The following is a 21635-nucleotide window of genomic DNA, read 5'->3' as shown; positions in this document are numbered from 1 at the left end:
ACATTAGTTTTTAGGAATGAGATAGATCCATAATTTTATCAGTTAAGATACATTTATTCACTGCCCAGTGTGTTTCAGGCATTATCATATTGAGTTACCAGCACGAGTAAGAGGGAAGCCCTCACTGGCCCAGTACTACAATATAGTACCTGGCTGCTACCAGAGGAGGCAGAAAGTAAGGCTTTAAGTGCTATGCAAACTCTCAGCACAGGGAGGATGCAGAGATTGTGGAGATGGGAGGGAGAGTGTCCAGAGGGAATTAATCATTCAGAGGGACTTGCAATGTTAGCGGTTAGGAGAGTGTGGAGGGACAGTTTGGAGAATTTCAATGCTAGTTTATTTCATTTCATTCATTACACACACACACACACACACACACACACACACACACAAACACACACATTTTAATACTATGTCCTTGAGATAAAGCAATGAACAAAATGACCCCTGCCTTCATGGAATTTACATTCCACTAAGGGAAATACAGTAAATAATAAATATAATAAATAAATAAATGATCTGTTAAAAAATGTTAAGTACTATGGAAAGAACCGAGCAGGTGAAGGGTAATTAGAAGTGGGGCTGCCAGTTCTAATTTTATGTGGGAGATATTCAATGGAGGTATATTTAGAATCTAAATTTAATAGTAATGTATATTATATTACAAATTCTAAAAACATTCTAACATAATTAGAATTTTTATGTTGCATTGACCCTTTGTGGCCACTAGGAAGCAAATGAGCTATTTCTTGGGGTGAGGGTGGGTTGTGAGAGAGAGATGTGAATGATTATGCACACATCCTTCTACCAGGTGATCTGTAGGGGCCGTTCCATTAAGGACACTGGCAAGACAGGCAGAAGAGTGTTACTGTGTGACCTGGACCAAGACATTTTTGCCCTTTGCTTGCATTCCTTGGCATGTCCTCAGCCAGCAGGGGTTGGCGGCTGAGCAGAGGAATAAACTGCAGCTTGGCCTTTTGGCACCCAATGGGTGTCACAACCGAGTGATGGTGGAGAGAGACAGACCTGCTGGCCTTTTCTTCTGACCCTGCATGGAGATTTTTTTGGGTGCTGTGCGAGGATTCCTGCGGTTACACTCAGCACTGGCGGTCTGTATAAAAGCCCCACTGATGCTTTCAGTTCCTTTGTAATATTTAAAATATCCCGGAGATTAAAGCATTTACCTGGACGTTAGGGTTTTTTGATCCTCCCACTCCAGCCTCTGCGGGCAGATGGATGACCATTCTTATCTTTTGGACGAAATTCCATCCGGTCGCCCTTACTGGCACAGACAGCTGCTAGCCTTGCACTCAGGTCAGAGCTGGCAAGACCTGGCAAGCCACGCGCCAGCTGGACATGGGCGAGCACGCGTCGGGCTCCGCACGTTGCGCATCTGGCGCCCGAGCGCCCCGCCCCCCTCGGCGCAGCGCGGGCCTAGGCCGCGGCCCTAGGTTTGTGCTCTCCAGCCTGCCGGGCGCTCTCTCCCCGCGCGGGGGCACCAGAGCCCTCGGAAGCGTCTGGCACTGCGGTGCATTTTCCCAGTTCCTTTTAAATGACTGCGGAAAAACAGCCTCTCTGAGCCGCAAATGGGAAGAAGGAGTCTCAGATCAAGCTTGCAAATACCTCGCAGTCATCATTTAACTGAGCCTGCAGAGCAGTTACGGGTTGTCACCCGACCCTCACGGATCGTCTCATTTGTTCCTAGTGAGACCCCAGGCTCTGGTCGTGCCGAGCTTCTCGGTAGCTGGATGCCTGTCGTGCTCCGGGTAGCGCGGGCGCAGGGCACGCATTCGCGCATACCGGCGCTCACACGAAAACGCACAAGGTACGGCAGGGGAGCAAGGGCTCTGGGTGCCCCGAGTGGGGGTGGACATCGCAGGGAGTGAAGCTACGATCTGGGAATGGCTGCATCCTGCCAGGATGACAGATGAGAGAAAATGACGCGGCGCCACACATCGGACAGGCCAGGGTTGCTGCCGCGCATTTAGGGAACCCAATACGCTTCAGGCGCGCTCCCTTCCCCTCACCAGTCTCTATTTCCCGGACGTGTGATGCCAGAAAACCGCAGGAAAAAAGACCCATTTAGAGAGCTAGAGTTGCGTTTGGAGACTCCCCCCCCACCCCCCCAAAAAGCACCAACAGGAATACCCTCCAAAATCACGGATCCCCAAATAAATGCCCCGGAATGGGGGCGTTTTCCGTGGTTACCGATGCTGAACACGTTTTGGTGTTTCCAATATTTATTTATTTTTAGGATAGCTAGCCCTCCCTTCTAGGCAGGGTGGGAAAGGAGAACGCAGCTGGGAGGGAAGAGTCCTATAATAAGAATCGGTGCATTTTTCAGAGCTGAACCGAGACGGGTCTCCATTTCAAGAAAGGAGACAGTCTCCGCTGCGACTGTAGAAGAGACCGGCCGCGGTGTGAATTGGGGACTGGGAGGCGTCGAGCGGCGGAACAGTCCATCTCGAGGTACCTGGGTCTAAATGCGCGCACACACGCACACACACGCGCGCGCGTCTACACGGGCTGGATGAGTGCGTGTGAGCGTATGTGCGCGTGTGTGAACTCCCACATGCTGCTGCTGCCTGCTTCTGGCCAGTGGCACCGATGCCTCCCTCCTCCCCGCTCTCCCCCAGATTCCCCTCCCCTCCTTGTTGCTTTTGTCTGGAGGGTATTATGGGTTTGTGTGTGTATGAACGTGTGTGTTTTTGGATTTCAGACTAATTTTCTGGAGTTTCTGCCCCTGCTCTGCGTCAGCCCTCACGTCACTTCGCCAGCAGTAGCAGAGGCGGCGGCGGCGGCGGCGGCGGCTCCCGGAATTGGGTTGGAGCAGGAGTCTCGCTCGCTCCCTCGCTCGCACTCTCGGCGCTCAGTGCCCAGCGCCAGAAGAGCCTAGACCCAGGCGCCGCCGGAAGGCGGTAGGCGCCGGAGCCCCGGTGAGCAGCTCGGACAGTGCCCTCCATCCTTTCGGCCCTCACTGTCCCCGCGGGGCGGCCGCGGCGGCTCCCCAGGTGGGACGCGCCGCACCACCTGCCGGCGCCCCCTGCGCTCCGCGGCGGTGGCCAATTCTGCAGCATCATTGGGGGCTCCGTCTCGGAGCCATGGCAGCAGGCAGTCTCGTCGTCCCCTTTCTAAAGGGTCCTTCGCCTGGCCTGTGCCATGGAATCCGTTCTCAGGGACCCTCGCCCTATCCCCCCTCCCTAGACCTCAGGCTTGGAAAGAGGGTGGGCACGCAGTGGCCCCAGGGGCGGCGGTGCCATCGAGGGGCAAGTTCGTTTCTGGGATGGGAGCTGGGCACTCATCTATCCACAGGCTCCCGGCTGGGGTCGGGGTGGGGGTGACGCCAGCCCGAAAGGAGAGTGTCTCAGTTCATGGTGTCTGGGGTCCAGCGCTCGGTCTTACGCTTGTCTGTTTGTCCTCAGACCCGAGGTGCGTCCAGGATCCCAGTGCGCGTCTAGCGAGGAGCCTGCGCCCCAGAGCCCGGGAGCGCCGCCGGCGGCTGCCCGGCGTGCGGGCCATGCTGCGGAGGCAGAGGAGGAGCTCCGAGCGGCGGTAGCGCCCTCTGTGAGGCGGCCGGGGATGCCCCGGCCACTGTGAGCGGCGCTGCCCGCCAGGACACGCTCAGCCCCGGCACGCTCCGCTCCGAGGGCCCGCCGCCGACACCGAGCGGAGAGCTGCGAGCGCGGCCAAGACTGCCCGGCACGGGCACGGAGCCGGCCGGCCGGTGCGGCGCAGAGACACGCGCTCAGTCTGCCTGGGGCTGGCATTGCGGCCAGGGATGTCGTCCTGGACAAGGTGGCATGGACCCGCCATGGCACGGCTCTGGGGCTTCTGCTGGCTGGTCGTGGGCTTCTGGAGGGCCGCTCTCGCCTGTCCCACGTCCTGCAAATGCAGCGCCTCTCGGATCTGGTGCAGCGACCCTATTCCTGGCATCATGGCATTTCCGAGATTGGAGCCTAACACTGCAGACCCTGAGAACATCACCGAAATGTGAGTTCCTGGTGCTCTCCTTTCTTCTGTCCTGGCCCCCACGACCAGGGCTGGTCGGACAGGTCCGTCCTGGGCATGAATGTTGTCTCAAGTCTGGGCAGAAGTCAGAGATGAGACATGCAGGGCTGGACAATCTGACAGTTACCTATCTGTTTCGGTGGCTTGGGGTTGATAACACCAGGAGTAGTGTGACAGTTTAAAATAAGTTTTAAATAGAGTATATGTTAATAATATAAATATATTCCTTGTGGGAAGGCATTCTGTATGCACTTTATATTTCAAAGCCCGGCTGGGTGTGCGTTAGCCTTTCTATATGCGATAACTTAGTTTTGGACATTTTTGTTTCATAAGAGTCTATGTGTATGTTGTGTTAGGGGAAGTTCCAGTAATATTTATTAGAAAGGAGGTTGAGATGATTAACTTTTTGAAATTTGTTGAAAGAGGTTAGAGTCTCCCCCCTAATATCGTTCTCTGAGGTTTGGAGTTGACCAATGTCCCTTTTCATTTCATACATCAGGTTTTACTTAGGAGATTGCATCCAGAGATGGCCTTGGAAATGATCTGTAAGAGGAGAAGTTCTGAGTGTTGAAAAGCACTTGCTCAAAAGAGAAAATGTGATCGTTGGAAGCCTAAAAGCCTGGTCTGATTTAATTTGGAATTGACTTCTCAGAGATATAATTTTGAGACCATTTGGATTATCAATCTTAATTGCCCATTGAATAATTTCTCAGGACTAGGTTGGATGCTAAAGCGGCGTGTAGCACTCAGATGAATGCTGCCTTTAGCATGGGACCCCTAGGTCCCCGGAAATGTTTGAGCTCCTTGTGATCTAATGGAGAAGCAGAATTGTGCATTTCTGTCCTCTTTTGATGCCTTGTGACAAATACATTATCAAGTAGGAATTCACCAGTCCTTTTTCCAGCATTCCCGTCATCTCTGCTAGAGGTGTCCCCCCAGCCCCAACTTTGCTGTTTATTTCATTAACATGAGTTTTATTCATTCATATAGAGGGCTGTAAGGCAAAGTTTCTCCTGCTTTTCCTTATGTGTTTGATACTAAGAGAGGCAGCCCTGAAAGTAGGGCTTGTGCTGTGGCCTTCCGGTTGGCGAGTGCGCATGCATATTTTCCCCCACAGAAAACGCACACCCAGTTTCTGCCAACGTATGACCAAGATAACCTGTTTTTTTTTCATGTAAGTAAGAGACCTTCCTAGTCTCTGTTTGTTCTGCTGGTGATGTTCATGTTATAAAGCTTGGGCAGAAGGAAGTGACAACAGAACAGAGGGGAAACGTGCTGGCCTAGGAATGCTGAGATGTGCCGGGAGCAGCCAACTGTCAGGCTGGATCCTGGATGCTCGGTTCTCAATCTTTCTTGCCAGATAGCAGCAGTCAGGGCCTGAGCTGACGGGTGGGTAGGGCCCCGACCGTGCTGACCCTGCGCTGGGCTGGTCCAGGCTCACCAGGCTGGTCACAGTGTCTGTGGCCTTTTGTCAGGTGGTGTGTCTTTTACATGAGATGGGGTGTCAGTGGTCAGATGGAGGAAGCCATATGGAATTCAGAGCTCTTCAGAATATTTTGAGATTATGGGGAGTGCCTTTGTACAGTTAGATGTTGTTTTGTTGTTGTTTTGAAATTCTTAGATGATAGATTATATAAAGAGGGAGGAAATGAGATAGGGCTGATCATTTTAACACTTTTTTTCACTTTAATATTTTAAAGTCATAATCATAGAAAAGGATAATAAAACTCTTTTTAAATTAAAAAATATTCTTTTAAACCTTAGTGGCCTTAGCTGCCTGATATACGAAATCAGCAGATTTGAACAGAGCTTTCTCATGTTAGTCCTCACAATTGCTGTTGTTCTTTTTATATTCGATGGCAGGGTCTTATTTTCAGGCTTTTTCAAATTGATTTTTTTTGGTTATATTTACCAAAGCCCTTGTCACAGTTATTAATTCACTAATGGCACTCTTAATTTCTACTCTTATTTTTTATTCTTTTGATTTGAAAATTTGTTGAGATTAAGATCATTGAGAGTAGGGATAAGTGTTTAGGATGGGCAATTAGACTGGCTGATAGGAAAAAGCATGTTTCTCTGCTCTGTCCCCCAGCTTTGATTGAGCTGAGCTAGTTTGTGTCCTAGGTGTCCTTATCTGTAAAATGATAGAAAACATTTAGTATCATCATTTTGAATTCTGCTGTTTTGATAACAAAATGACATCAGTGGACGAGCTTGTTTCCCTCTCATCCGTATATGACACCATCTGTGTTCTTTTTCTTACATATTATTTGCTTGACTAGTTTTTAAATTCTTGGCCATTGGGTACCAGCTACAGTTGGGACCAAATTACACATTTTATTTTTTACTTTATTATTAGACCCAAAGTTATTCCTAAAATAACCTGTTTTAAAGTTCTGGCTTAATGGTGTTTAGCTAAACTTACATGTTTCCATTAAATAAAGTGGGAGTAATGCAAGTAAATAAACTGATTAGAACTTACTGAAGCAACAGTTGACGGTATCATTTTAAAATAGAATAGCTTTTAAAAACTACATATTAGGGGGAAAATATAACCACTGTGCCTTTTAGAATTCAGAGAGGTCATGGTAGAACATTTAAAAAAATATATGTATTGATTAAATAAGAGATAAGATGTTTTTTGTTTCTAAGTGCATATTTTAAGCAAAGCTGACATTTTGTTTTCAGAGTCATGGTTTGAACCTATTTTATTAAAAATCTCTCCATCACAGTATCTGTCTCATACTCTTTACCCACTGACATGATCTATATGTAGATCTACGTCTCTCCGTCTATAGATATACATCACTTCTGCCCATCATCACACTGCTGAGAAGGGCCCACTTTTCTTACCTGGAGATGGTTATACCAAAGCTGTACTAAATTCAGTTTAAAAATAATACCACTGTCCATATAAGTGGAATTCTAGAGTAAATCCTGTTGTTGGAATTATGTAACCAGCCATCTAAGTCTCAGTTTTATGAAGTGCCAAAATGCATTGCAAAGAACAAGTTCCATCTCACATAAGTGGTAAAAGGCATGGTTAAAATAGGCCATGAATTTTTTTGTTGTCAAAAACATATAACATAAAATTTGCCATCTTAATTATTTCTTATTGTACCATTTAGTAGTGTTAAGTATATTCACATTTTCATAAAAGAGCATGCATTTTTTTTTATATTGCCTATATTTTAATGAAGACCAATGATGACCCTTTTTCTCAACTTATTGGGTGATAGTCTCTGATTTGGGGGTAATATTTGGAGACAAGTGTAATATTTTTCCTCTCAGCACAACACAAATAGAATTTGCAGCCTCTGCTGCCAGAACCTCTATGTGCAATTTATTGCTGAGTTGGTTAAGCAACTGTAACGTTATATCATTAATACATTGATTTTGGCCCCCTCACCTTAGTAAGCTTTTCCACTGCAATTAATAGTACTAAATAAAAGTGCTGGCATTTATCAGGATTCAGTGAAAGGCATCAGTTTTTATTACTCTGATATTTATTTCTTAGCCCCTCCGTTGGGGGTTCTAGATGCTCAGATTGTGCTTTACATGCATTTAAGAACCACAGAGTAAGTTTTGAGTGTGGTTGCATAGGCCACACTGGACTTGTTAATAAATAAGGCAGTCTAACTTACGTCATTCATTATTTAACACAGGTTGCAAGCTTTTGTTGAATACATGCTATCTTCACAATGAAGGTATTTTCAGAATTCAGCTCAGCACAACCATTTTGAAGTTCCATACCTTCCATCTCTGCCTTATGGAGGTTTTCATTACATTGAGTCAAACAATTGAAAAGCCCCTTGACCCCTTCTGACCCTACTTTCTTCCACCTCCCCCTCTCCACCACCTCTCATTGACTATCCAGGAAAACGTGTTTGATTTTTTTTTTTTTCTTCTCTGAAAACTGATATTTCCTTATGGGAATTCAGAGCGCTGGAGTTGAGAGAAGAGCCTGGGTTATATGTTATTCTAAACAAGTACTGGGAAGGTGAGATAGTGTGGTCACAGCTCCCCAGCACTGAGTTTAGCTGCTTAAGATCTTTCACTGTTTTATCCCATAAGCCTCTGTTTGGGTCTGTTTCAATATTCCCTTGTAAAGACATTTTCTAAGCTGAAAAGTTGGCTGAACAGCTGAGAGTTGAGGTTTCTTTCTCCCTAGGAACATTCTGTATGATCTCTTTGACTATATCTAGGTCGTGAGAGTCTAAAACCTAGAGTTTTTGTTTAGCTGGAGAAAGGAAATTGAATTTCTCCCCCCCCCCCCTTTTTTTTTCTTATTTGCCTTTGGTCCTAAGCAAGTGCCTCCACTTTTAACTCATTGCTAATCTTGCCTGTTAGGGAAAGAAACATTTTCAAGCCATGATTGAATGTTATACACTGACATTATCCCTAGACGAACTTTACCACTTCTCTGGAGAGTTTCTGATAGGTTAAAAATGTGGCATTGAACCTGCTGCCCCTTGGAGCAGTGCCAAATTTTGGTTCCTCTTGATATCTGTAAATCAGTAGGATGATTTTTTGGGGAGAGATTATTTAGGCAGGGCAGGCTTTATACTTGTTTGATGTGTGAAAGAGAGAAAAGGAGAGAATAAAACTCAACTGTGGATTATTACTGATTAATCATTTTCATAATCTACTTGGTATAGTGAGTTTAAAACACAAATCCTACCCTTCAGGTGGCAGAGATCTGAGCCCTATAGTGGCCTGATAATTTTAGCTCTACATTTGTTTGCTGATTGATTTCCATTAAAAAAGGCAATGATCCCACATGATCAGAGTGTCTTCTCACCACTTACTTTGCTCTCTGGGATGCCCAAAGGACTGGGAAGTCATAAATATTGACCTAGAAGATGAAGTAGTGAATGGTTGTGAATGTTATAAATCTGGGGTGAAAAGTGATACATAGGTATGAAGTTTACATGTTTCAAAAAAGTCTCATATGATAGAAAGCTGGAGTCAGGTGTCACCTGGTCTGGAAACAGCCCCTTAATGTTTTGGGGCCTGAGCCTGTCAGATGTAAACTGAGGGCTTTGGAGTCAGTGCTCAGGCAAGTTTCTCCTGGCTCTGAAGTTCCAGGAAGCTCAGTTACAGAGGTGATGCGGTTTATACGTCAGCTGTGAAGTAAAAGGTGGTGCGGGATGCTCAGAGCCTGGCAGTGTGTGAGTCTGACGATCTTTGGTGTCATCTGTCACGCGTGCATGCTTTCAGTGCTCTGAGTTCCCCAAACTGTGCCTTTTTAAATGTGAGCTGCTGATAAGGCTGCTGGCATGTTATTGCTGGACTGATGAGTCCAAGGTCACAGGGTCACTTAGAATCAAGACCACAGAAGGAGAAGGGGCTTTAGAAATGCTCTGTTCCAGCCCCCTCTGCAGACACCAAGGTCAGTGAAGTAAGTTACCTAAGACCATGATGCGCTAAAAACATAATGGGGACTAGAACTCTCTCTTAGCATCCAGAGGAAATGCTGAGCCCTTTACTTTAGGGAGCCTCCACCCTGATGTGTGTCCTGGGACTAAACCTGACTCCAGCCACTGTTTTAGAGGCATCAGCGATATGAAGACAGGCTTAGTTGGGCTAAGTCTGTGCAAACATATCTCTACTAGAGACAAAGCAATTAAAAAGTACTTGAGTTACTGATCCTAAAGCAATGACCTTATCTTCATAGGAAGAGAAACATTTTTTGTTTAGTTTACTGTATTTTTTTTTTAAATTTCAAGTCTTCCTCTTCACTAAGTAATTCATACACAAAAGTCAAGCTGCAAAGAAGAGCCTTCATGAGTTGGCAGCAATGAGGGACGCTAACCTGTGCCTGCTGGACCATGGTGGCAGGCTGAGGTTGGAGAGAGGGCAGAGCACAGAGCAGAGTGGAGGCTGCTCCTCTTAGAGTCTCTGTCACAATCAGAGCTGGTTATGAAGCGGAGGAACCCACAGCCCTTTAGACAAAGTCTGCCTTAGCACCCATGCAAGACCTGTGGCTGGAGATCAGTGGCTGAGCCAGTGGGCAAGCTTAAGCATTGCTGAAGCACATCCAGAACGTATTCTGCTACCATTTTGCGTGCTGTCCGTGGCCTGTACTAAGCCTTTCCCGGTAAGAGCACACCTCCGAGATGTACGTTTGGTTTCATGCAGGGCTTCTCCCAGGGACCTGAAAGGCACATTATAGGCATCTGCTTATTTAGGTTTAAAGCCGCTCACTGAAATCAGTGGGAAGGTCTGGACGGCCTCGGAGGGATTGTAACATCGATCCTCTTGCCTGGGCTCGCTAGTCAAGCAGACTGGAATTTGAGTTAGAGCCCCTTCCAGTATCTCACTTAAGGCTTTGTCTGCTCAGCCCCACTTGCCTAAATTTCGGCTTGAGAGAACAGGCAGTTTTGAGAGAAGTGTAAAGATTCAAACAAATATTCACAGGTTAAACAGCATGGTGGTGGGAGGGAGGTGGACTGGCGCTGCATCTTGTCTTTCCCCTCTCATCATCATCTCAGCTGTCGCAGTCTGCTATATTAGAAGATAAATGATCTGTGTGTCCTTGGGAATATGGCATCTTCTAATATGGAAAAAAGTGTTAACAATCACACACTATTTATAAAATTTCTTTAAAAATTTCTTTTCAATTACAGCTTACATTCAATATTATTTTGTATTAGTTTCAGGTATATAGCATTGTGGTTAGACAATTATATACTTTAGGAAGTGATCCCCCAATATTTCCAGTATCCACCCGGCACCATACATAGTTATTACAAGATTATTGACTATATTTCCTATGTTCTTTACATCCCTGTGACTGTTTTGTAACTACCAAGCTGTACTTCTCAATCCCTTCAAAAGAGTCCCCTTTTTTATTGCAGATAAGGACCTAATGCTATTTAGCACCCCACCCTTTCCTGGAATCACCTTATCTCACAATTCTCTGGATGCACACACAAGCACAGTCAGAACTCTATTTGTGTGTACAAGGTTTCTATAAATCTATAAATATGTGTGTACAACTCCACTAAGTGTGGTCTTTTCAGACTTAGTTATCTTGAATTGTAAAACTTTCCTAATAATTTAGGATTTACTTCCTTAAACTATCCAGGCTTTAAAAAAAATTGAGATATAAATGAAACTGATATAATATTTTATCAATTTCAGATGTACAGCATAATGATCTGATATTTGTATTGTATATAACGGGAAATGCTCACCACAATAAGTCTAGTTAACATCTATCACCTCGCAAAGTCACAATATTTTTCTTGTGATGAGGACTTTTAAGATTTACTCTCTTAACCAACTTTCCCCCAAATACGTTACAAGACAGTATTATTAGCAATAGTCACCATGCTGTGCGTTACATCCCCACTCAGACTTTTAATTTTGTTTTTATCATTCTGAATCTCTCTCCATGAGGACGTGATGGGGGATGTTTTCTGAGTGAAGCAGTGTTAGTACTTTGACTCCATCTGCCAACCTGGCTTCTCAGAGGCCTATTGCATTGTGATCTTTGATCAATTATCAACACAATAAAAAAGGTACATTATCAATGAAGCATTTTTGAACAACTCTACAGCAGTGTAATTTAAACCAAAAGATAATGGAATTTTGGTTTTTACTTCTGAAATATAGTGCAATCTAAAAAGACAGGCTCTTCTACACTCTAATTTTTGTCACAAAAGTTGTCTCTATTTCATGTACCCCAGAGTCCCTTCCTGCGAGGTGGCAGAGGAGCCCAGGCCTGATTCGTTGGCTGCTGCTCACTATGGGACAGCTCGCTTCCCTTCTCTGGCCCTGGGTTACTCATCTGTGTGATGTGTGTGCAGGAGTGGTGGGCGAGAGCTCTAAATGTGGTCTCTAAGGTCTCTGGTAAAGTATGACCCCAAAAGAAGCCCCTCTTTAAAAAAAGACACCAACCCAGCCCAAACCACAGCACTCTTTGTAGTCTGCTCCCAGTTTCACTTCAGAGCTCTGGTGCCGCAGCTGCAAACTCAAAGAGTGTCATGGAAGATTTTGCTCCTGGTGTGTTTACCTTGCACTCCTGCATTTAGCCTTTTCTTTTTATGACTTCTCAGTCTTCTTCCTCTGTTTCTGGTGGTGTTTCTTATCCCCCTCTTCACTTTCCCCAATACACACACACACGCTCAGGTAGGCATCTAGCTGCTAAGCCCCTTCAAGGGATTGCAAAGAAATCTTGGGTTGCAGGACCTGTGGGCCGACCACCATCATTACCACTGAACCTGGCTTGATAAACTTAACATACTCAGAGAGGCAGCAAAGTACAAGAACCTGAGAAGGGCCTGGGCGGGAGTGGGGATGTGGGCTTCACATCTACTCTCTCACAGTATCAGAACCTGGGATCCTGGGTGAGCTATTTAATCTCACCAGCCTGAGCTTCCTTATCTTGAAATTGGAGGATGGGTCCTGGATGGATGCTGACCCCTGAAGGGCTCTGCGGTTCTGAATCAGTCAGCCATGCACACTAGTGTTTCCTTTTCTGTTCTGGAATTCTCCCTTGCCCCCTCCCCAGAGCTTGCTCCACTTCTCTTGGTGTCTTAAGCAGCAGAAGTCTCACCGGTGGGATTTCTCCAAGTCCAACTCTGCACTTCAGGTCAGATGGCTTTGCAGGTCACTGGCTCCTTGCCTCTTGCATGGCAACATTTCCATGGTTTCCCGCTCATCGAAACAGACTTTCATTTCTTTCCTTGGAGATCATTTTCTTCACATGTACTGTCTACCTTCACTTTCTGCAATTGTATCAACTAATTCACATGTTCATGTCTGATCAGCCCACTCAGGGGCCACTTCTATGGATTGTGCTCTAGAGGGATTTCTAACTGGCTTGCCTCTTTAGCCAGTCTCCACCTTTCCTGACCCTCAGAGCTGGAGCTTACACTGAAATAAAATCTCATCTTTCTGCCCATCAAGTTTTCCTTTCCTGCTGGAAGGGTTTATCACATGTTTCCTGACTGTCATGCGGGCTGCCTGACATGTAATTCAAATTTCCTGCAAACATTCGTTCAATTCCACTAGTGCTTAGGGAAGACACTGGGGTGCTACAGACAAATAAGGTAGAGTAGTGAGGAAAGGAGCCCCTGAATAAGTTATATCTAGTGGGAGAGACAGTTGAGTAAACATCTAATTTAATATAATGTGATGAGGGTGTCAGTACACTTGAGGCTAAAACCTCATTTACATCATGATTGTTTCAGCTTCAGGGAGAAATGGGAGCATCTACGAAGGGTGCTTCCTCCCAAATGTGCATGGTTTTCACTGTTTAACAGTGGGAGGTGTAGACAGCATGCGAGCAATCTCCAATCCCTACTTCCTATGATGGCAGTAACACAGCTGGGTTTTGTTACTTTTTTCTCTGTTAACAATTTCTGACGTTCTTGTGTCTTTGTCGGCTCCTGTTCCATTGGAGCAAGCTTCCTGCATCTGAAACACACCTTTGCCTTTGGTTACGATGGAAGCGCCAGAGTGCTTCTTGCTGAAGCCAGTTGCTCCACCTCTATTACAGAGCCCATACTCTTGAACTTTCTTCCATCAGTGACTTCCCCCTCACCTGTATTTTCAGTCTCTTTCCCTTCCTTGTAAACCTCAGAATTTAAGCAAGACCAGGTCTTTCCCATCTTGGACAAGTTTTCATTTAGCACTGCTCCCTCCCATTTCTTCCATCCCTCTTTAGTCCTGGCCATGCCCCCTCTCCCTTCAAAGCCTGATCTTAGAAGACTGGTGTCTGTTTCCCCAGCTCCTAGTCTCGCCTCAATCGACAACTTCATTGAACTTGTTTTCCACCACCATTTCCAAAGACCTTGGGCTAAATCCAAGGCATATTTCTCTGTCCTTCTTTTATTTGCTTAGCAGAATTTGGCCTCACTTCTCACTCCCTCCATCTCGAAGCATCCCTTCCCTTCGGTGCAATCATACTTTCCTTGTCTCCTCCAGTTCCTCTGGCAGCTGCTGCTTAGTCTTACTTGTGAGTGCTCTTTTCTCTGCTCCCCCCTAGGTGATGTCCCATGGGCTTCTGTCCTAGGGCTGCTTCTCTTTCTGGGCTGTCCCTGAACTATGCTACCCTCATCCACGACTTCTGTTGCCTTCTGTGTTCTGATGATGTCCTGATTTATGTTTCCATCCATTATCAGTGAGGACCTTTGGGCTCAAATGTCCAACTGCCTACTGAACATCCCTCTTGGATATGTCATAATGTGCCACACTTGACATTTCCAAATTAAATTAGTCGTCATCATCCCAAGCCCATCTTTATTGTCTCATATCTTAATAGATGGTATCACTGCTCAGTAATACACACCAGAACTTGACTCTGCTTTCTTTTTAACCCCTACATTCATTTAATTATCATGCCTTACAATTGCATTTTCATAAATCCCCAAATTGCTTAAATTTGTCCAGTTCTTTTTATCTCTGTTGCCCTCATTCATTCATGTACTCATTCTTTCAACAGGTATTCATGGGGTCTGCTCTGTGTCCTGTTAAATACTTACGATATGGTGGTGGGAAAGACTGACCCGGTCTTTTCTTCTTACCAAGTTTGCAATTTTGGAGGGAAAATGAACATCAAACAAGTACTTACATAAGCAAAAGCAACAATTTGCTTTACCATCCTTTTGCCTAAAATGCTGCAACTTTCCTGCTTGGCACCTTTGCCCTCAGTCTTGCTCCCTTTCTATCCATATGCCCTACTGTGCTGGAGTGGTCTTTCAAAAAATGCCGATTTTATCACATCACTGCTTCTAATTGTCCTGTGGCTCTTCTCATTTCTTAAAATAAGTTCAAAGTTGATTTTGTTTTGTTTTTTAGTTTGAAATAAAACAAATTTTCAGCATATTGCTATGTAATAAGAGATATAGCTGTCACATGAACCTAATGCACAGGTCAGCATTACTGTTGCTTTTACACCAGTAGATCTATGAGCAGAACAAATGATCACTGGAAGCTTGCTCGGTGATCTTGGAATTAGAGCGAGGGCACTTAATTCCACATTTAAAATGTTAAATGACATTAAGCTAAGCTTGCCTGAGGCATCCATCTCCATAATTGGAGTGCCTTCACAAAGAGAATGCAGAACTTGAAGTACTTTGGCCCAGACCTGCATCCCCTGGATGGACACTCCTGTTTCTCTCCTTTATTCCCTACCCAGCACCAATTCTGATTGACACATTCTTGCTCTGGAGTGCCTTTAGCCAAGCTTTGCTCAAGCCTGAGAGCTTGTCAGACTTTTAAAAGTGATTTTGTACACCTTTTCTCTGAAATGCATTAATTTCATTGCATGGAATTTTACTAGTAAGTAGTTTTTAAGTAGTATTTGAACATGATTAAGAAATTCCAGTGGTACAAAGAAGTGTATCATGAAAAGTTACTCTCACTCTAACTAACCCTCCAATCCCTCTGCCTCATCTCCAGGAGCACCTTTGATTTTAGTTTGTGTGTCTGATTCCAGAAACAGTCTACTCACGTAAACGAGTACATGTCTTTTTGTTTGTACACAATGAAAGCATCTCCCTGTCTCTGTCTCTCATATATATATACATATATATACACACATATATATATGGGTGAGTATATATATATATATATATATATATATATATATACCCTCCATTTAGACCTTTAACTGCTGTTCTGCATCTTGGTTTTTTTTGTTTTATTTTATTTTTTTAACTTAACAGTGTACTTTAAAAATGTTTTTGTATGAACATATGTACCTAACCTCTTCTACACAGCCAGGCACTACAGTAATCCATCGAATGAATTAACTATATTTACCAACCTCCTTTTGAAGAACTTTGTGTGCAAGTGCTCGCACACATGTATGATTTTATCTGTAGGAAAAGTCCCTAGAATTTGAATTGCAGGGATATTTGCGAGACATTTGTGATGCTGATAGATTATTGCCAAGTTGTCCTGCAAGAAGACCACATCATTTCATTTTCCCACCCAAACTGGAAGCTCCTGTTTTTCTGCAGCTAAGCCAATACTATTTCTTATCAAACCTTTTGACCTTTGTAATCATATTCCTGGGAGATAATAGTATGTCACCATTGTTTACTTTGTAATTCTGCAATTCCCATCCAGGTTGAAAGCCTTTTTGTGTGTCTATAAGTCCTGTGTATTTCTATTTCAGTGAACTATGTTGTCATGTCCCTTAGGTTTTTCTGTTGGGTTGGTGGCCTTGTCAAACATAAAATTTACCAGTGAGAAAATTTATACTTTGCCTAATGTTTTGCTTGTCTTCTGATGTTCATTATGGTATTTCCTCTTCTTCCTCCTCTTCCTCTTCTTCTTATAACACAGAATTACATTTTTTTTTTTTGGTAGTAAAATTTATTTCCTTTATGCCTCTTAGGTTGTAAATGTGCTTAAGAAGAGTCTTCCCCTCTCTACAAGTACAAAATAAGTCTCTTATAGTTTCTTTTACTGTTACTATTTCATGCTTTTGTACTTAAAGCTTTTCTCCATCTGGATTTTTAAAATATGAGTTTTATTATACTATTATATTTATTATATTAAAATTGTTTTATTATTTTTCCAAGATAGGTAATCAGCCAATCAGGCCTCTTGATACCATTGATTATATAACTCAACCTTTCCCTCATAAGTTTAAATAAATTTTATACAAAGATCACCTTTGTATTTGGACCTATTTTGGGATCTATCCTAGTTTGACAATCAGTTTGTTTCCATGCCAGCACTAAACTTTTTATCTCCTAAAGCTTCATATTATTTTTTTCTACTTGAAGTTTTAGTCTTACTCACTAGTCTCATTTTTTCATAATTTTTAGGGTTAGTCTTGCATGATAATTTTTGCATATGAATTTTAGGAATTGCTTACCTAGCTCAACCCACAGTATACTGGTGTTTTAAATTAAGATAGCACTACATTTATATATTTTAACAAGTCTTAAAAGATCTTAAAAGCCCTGCATCCTCAAACTCAAACTTCTAGCCTCATTTCTTGTCTCTCTCTTTCTTCAATGAGATGATACAGCCACTCCGAGCTTTCAATTTTGCTACTGAGCTGCATTGTCACTTACCTCCCAGGCTTCATGCTGGCCACCCTCTCTTTCTGGAGCACTGTTTCATTGACTTCTGTCTCTAACTTCCTCTGCCTCCCTGCCTCTGGGCTGTGTCTTCACCATGTGCTCTTATACATTATAGCTCCCTGTATTTCCCAATCCCAGCATAGTAACTTAGCATTATAAACGCATGGCTGGCTACCTGTCCATAGAGACCATTGGAATATAAACTGCAAGAAGGCAAGGACTGTGTGGATCTTGCTTATGGCTCTTCCCTAGCACCCAGTACAATGTCCTAGCATGTGCATGTGGATGTACACACACCCACATTCCTCTACAAATCTGTCATTTAGAGATCTGAGTAAGAGTACTTACTAGAAGTTGTTTGGGACATCAATATGCAAATTTCTAGACATGACTTTTACAAAGTCATTGAGTTAAGATGTTTCTTTAAATAAATAACTTCTATGGAATTAAATAGCACAGCATTGGTTCCTGTGCAGTAAGAAATCAATTCATTACAGAGACACGGCATAGCTGGAGAGGAAGAAAGACAAAGCTTTGATGAGCTGGCTGATTCCGTATCCAGCAGGGAGGAGGGGCAGAGAGAGATGGGCCCATGAGGACAAGCAGATGAGAGACGCACAACAGGCTGCTCAACAGCAGAGGTGAAGCCAGGGGGAAAGAATCATTCCAGGACATCGATTCCGGCAAACACATTGGTCTAATGAGAAGGAGTTGTGCCTTTTCTGTTGTGTAATAGCTAATAATGGACATTCCTGTGGATCGATTTCAGTTTTCCCTGTGACTGCATTTATGGTGCTTTACTTAAAAAGTGATTCTGGTGTGAGATTTCAGATGTGATTTATCCTTCTTGTAGTGTGGATGGTAGAGATTGTTCATTTTTCTCAAAGAATGGCAGACATCCGGGTGTAAAAAGATAGTGTGGCGGGTCCAGTGTAATGGACCATCTGATGCATGTACTTTTGTGCCTTTGCAATTGAGGTGTACGCACATAGGCTGATCCTATCAATGTTTCATGGGGCTTCCTTTATATTTATAACAACAACACTATTAGGCATCTTACACATTTTGATGCTTGTTTGGAAAACTGATCATAAAACAACTGATAGACATAAGAGATTGGAGGGCTTTTAAAATTAGAGTGGGAAAGTATATAGGTGAACAGATTGCACTGAATAATCCAAAAAGATAATTCTTCCTTGAGATAAATAACATCCATTTATTTATGTTTACATGATGCTGTATGCTTGTAATATACATGCAAATAAAAATAGTTTAGACTCCATATATATTTTAAAAGGTAATTTTTAAAAAAGGAATGGGCATTATGGATCCAACATATGATGTTAAACCCTGGTGAGAAAAGTCATAGTTTTGGTTGAGTCATTGGCTCTTACATAGGTAAGCCTAGGTGTCCCTCTAGGATATAACTTCTTAGCCATCTCATTTATTCTTTAAGGGAATTGCTCTCTGACCAATTAAAAGTTTCTTCTGGAGTTTAACTGCCTGGTGCCTGGAGGGTGCTATTGAGCCTTTTGTTTACTCCAGCCTAGCCTAGAATGCACTGTCATTAACTCTTCTTTCATTGCATTTTATATCTATACATGTACAGTTCAGAGGGCAGTAGATATTTGTTGACAAAGTCGTTTCCGGAGAGCTGAAATGGAGGACAGGAACTCACTGTTTATACATGCATGTGTGGATTGGTTGATTGATGAGTTCATTCATTTATTTAATCAATTAGTCAGTTAACAAGTATGTTTTGAACATGTCCTCCCACCAGCCACTTTTCTGGGTCCTGGGTACAAGACTTAGGTCAGCTCCTAGCATTTGTATGGCCTGTTGAAGTGCACCAGCGGAGGTCCTCAGTTATATCACTTCTCTTTCACAGCTGTGTGGACAATCCATCCTACATGTCCAGGCTCCAACAACACCACCGCAGACAGAAGCTCGTACCTCCCCCAAGCCCACAACATTGTGCTTAGGGACATGCATATCCATAGCATGGCATAGCCTCAAGAGGGCTGATCCACAGGAAAGGCCTACATAGGCCCTAGGAGTGGGCTCAGGGTCTTTGGGTAGGGAATTCTGGGAATCTACTTGGTCAAGAAGAAAGGTTCCATTTCCAGGTAGGAGAATCCTGTTGGCCTTGTGACTCCTTACCTCACCTAGAGGAACTGAGACGTAGGAGAACCAAAGTGAGAGCCTCTAACAGAGCTGAGGGCATTAAGTACATGGCTGTTTGGGCTTCTGCCTTGTATCTGGCCTCTGCATCATTATTATTTTTGTGCTGTGATGTTGCCACAGGGGCATGCAGTGGGGTCGCCAGGCTCCCCATGCTTTTCCCATTGCAGTGCCCTTCTCTTCAGGGGAATTCTGTCATGGAATACATGTTTCCAACAAGGACAACACATGTAGGATTCTTCCCTGACTTGTATTACAGTAAGCTCATGATATCACAGACACAGACAGACCAGCAAAGCAGAGACCTGTCCCCAGCAGTTAATGAGTAAACATCAGTGGCTACCAGCTTCTATCGTTTTCTCTTCCCTTTACAGATTTTATTTGTACCCTGAAAGGTCTAGATCTGAATATAGTATTTTAAGAAACAGCTCATTATGGCTGAATAAATAAATAAATAAATAAGTAAATATATTTTTACTGGCAGCCTAGGAAGATCCTGGGATTGTGAGCTGTGCCTAAAAAGTTCTTTTCCTTAATGTTTTTTTTTTTTGCTGAATTGAAAAATCACTGAATATACCACTTGTTGTGCATAGGTGATTGACACACTAATTTTTCATTTTCTTGGGGTATTGTGTAGGGCAGTGATACAGGTTGTGAAGCAGGATTACTTGGTGGGCTAAGAGCCTGTCCCACTCTGAACTTGGTCTGCCCCTACTACCTGGCACTAATTATTAAAGCTCTCTGTGTCTCACTTTCCCCATCTACAAAAAGGGAAAATAATAAGACCTTTCTCTTTGGGTTTCTGTGCTGTTAAAATGAGCTGATGCATGTAAAATGTTTGTGCCAGTGCCTAGAACTCAGCTGATAGGTTTTTATTCTGTGTGTCTATCCTAATCATATTTTGAAGGAGAGTGGACTCTGTAGGGCTGGAGGAGGGCAGAAAAGCAAAAGAATCTGCCTTGATTATGGCACTGGACAGGTGTGGGGGTTAAGGGGACAGATGTGCAAGGGTGTTGGTTCCCTTTATTGTGGTCTTGGCATGCCCTTTGCTTGTTGGCATATTTCTCTCATCTTGTGGGACCTGGCATGCTCAGCTGATTGGGATATTGACCACTTGTGTGCTGAGCAATCATGGGTCATACTCAGCCACTAGTATGCAGGTCATGGTTTTGTTCTGCCACTTTTTGTCCAATAGACCTGGTTCATTTCATTTATTAGATTGTTTACAACAGTCCCCCTGGACTCTGGAGGTTATCAGTCGAGTTTATACTCCACTTTCTCTCTTAACTGTCATTCTCACTCTTTAATTGCAAGGCCTTTAAAAAATGTCTTTTTTCTTTTTTTAAAATTGTGGTAAAATACGAGTAACATAAAATTTACCATGTCAACCACTTTTACATGTACAATTCAGTGACATTAAGTACATTCAAGTTTTGCAAGCAACACCGCTGTCCATTTCCAGAACTCTCTTTATTTTGCAAAACTGAAACCATATCCGTTAAACAACTCCCCACACCCCTGTCCCGGAGCTTCTGGCAACCACCATTCTATCTTCTGTCTCTATGAATTTGACTAAGTACCTCAAAAAATATGTCTTTTTGAATAATGGTATACCTTGAATTAAAAGTTTTTATAAGAGATTTGTTTAGGATTTTTAAATTCACTCGCACTTCCCTTCTGCCAAATAGCTTTTCTTTATTGTGTATTCCGCAACCACATATCACTGGGATCTCTTTCCACCAGCATCTTTGTACTTCAATGCCAAAGAAAGTGATCTCTAACCTTCTATGAAAGTGACTGAAGGTTAACATGGGAAGTGAAACCACTGAGGATAAAATCAGAAGCGTTCCTCACATTCTCTTGCTCTCCTTACTTCCACAGCCTATGAATGTTGGCGGAAAAATTGTGCCAAAATTAAAACAGACCTTCACAGAGATCCTAAAATTTTACCACCTCAATCATTCTATTTTCTTGACATTGTGCCTGATGCTCAGTTTTCCCTGTGCCGTGCTCTGATCTCTCCTGAAGTTGGAGCAGAAATATTAGTTCCACAAATTCTCTTCATATGGAATGATTTGGCCTAACCAGAGGCCAAGAGCTTTCAAAGCTCTGTTGTGCTGTGATTAGCGCCGACTTGAATGCTTCTTAGGATTCTTAGTGCCTGGGCTAATCATTGGAAGTCCTTCTGCACTAGACATAAATGAAATATTGGTTGGCCTGAAATAACAGGGAAAGAGGAAAAGACATTTAAAAAAAAAAAAGATAATTTATGTGTTGGATTGGAGTCACAAGAAGATTTCACTTATTTATGACCATTCCCTCTGAGACACAAACGAATTATGGATGGAATGATTTATTAACTCATTTCTTGAAAACAAAGTATAAGACCAACTT

General features: G+C 43.4%; 1 protein-coding gene across 8 annotated transcripts in view; it reads left to right on the top strand.

The window, feature by feature from the left end:
• Nucleotides 1-1420: 1420 nt before the first annotated feature.
• The window catches only part of NTRK2 (neurotrophic receptor tyrosine kinase 2), a 288783-nt gene continuing 268568 nt past the window's right edge, over nucleotides 1421-21635 (top strand). For 2 of the 8 annotated variants that reach the window (XM_081151278.1, XM_081151282.1), the window contains exons 1-4: nucleotides 1544-1825; nucleotides 2345-2469; nucleotides 2720-2936; nucleotides 3423-3990. In XM_081151278.1, the coding sequence (XP_081007404.1) occupies nucleotides 3779-3990 (212 nt within the window). In that variant the 5' untranslated portion in view covers nucleotides 1544-1825; nucleotides 2345-2469; nucleotides 2720-2936; nucleotides 3423-3778. Of the gene's footprint in view, nucleotides 1826-2344; nucleotides 2470-2528; nucleotides 3012-3422; nucleotides 3991-21635 lie in introns of those variants that run through there. The other 6 variants (XM_081151283.1, XM_081151280.1, XM_081151279.1 and 3 more) reach the window with 6 other exon arrangements.

Source organism: Miniopterus schreibersii (assembly GCF_964146895.1).
Source record: "Miniopterus schreibersii genome assembly, chromosome: 11".
Classification (NCBI taxonomy): Eukaryota; Metazoa; Chordata; class Mammalia; order Chiroptera; family Miniopteridae; genus Miniopterus; species Miniopterus schreibersii.
The sequence above is the reverse complement of the archived record's forward strand: the minus strand, read 5'-3'. Positions and strand labels throughout refer to the sequence as shown.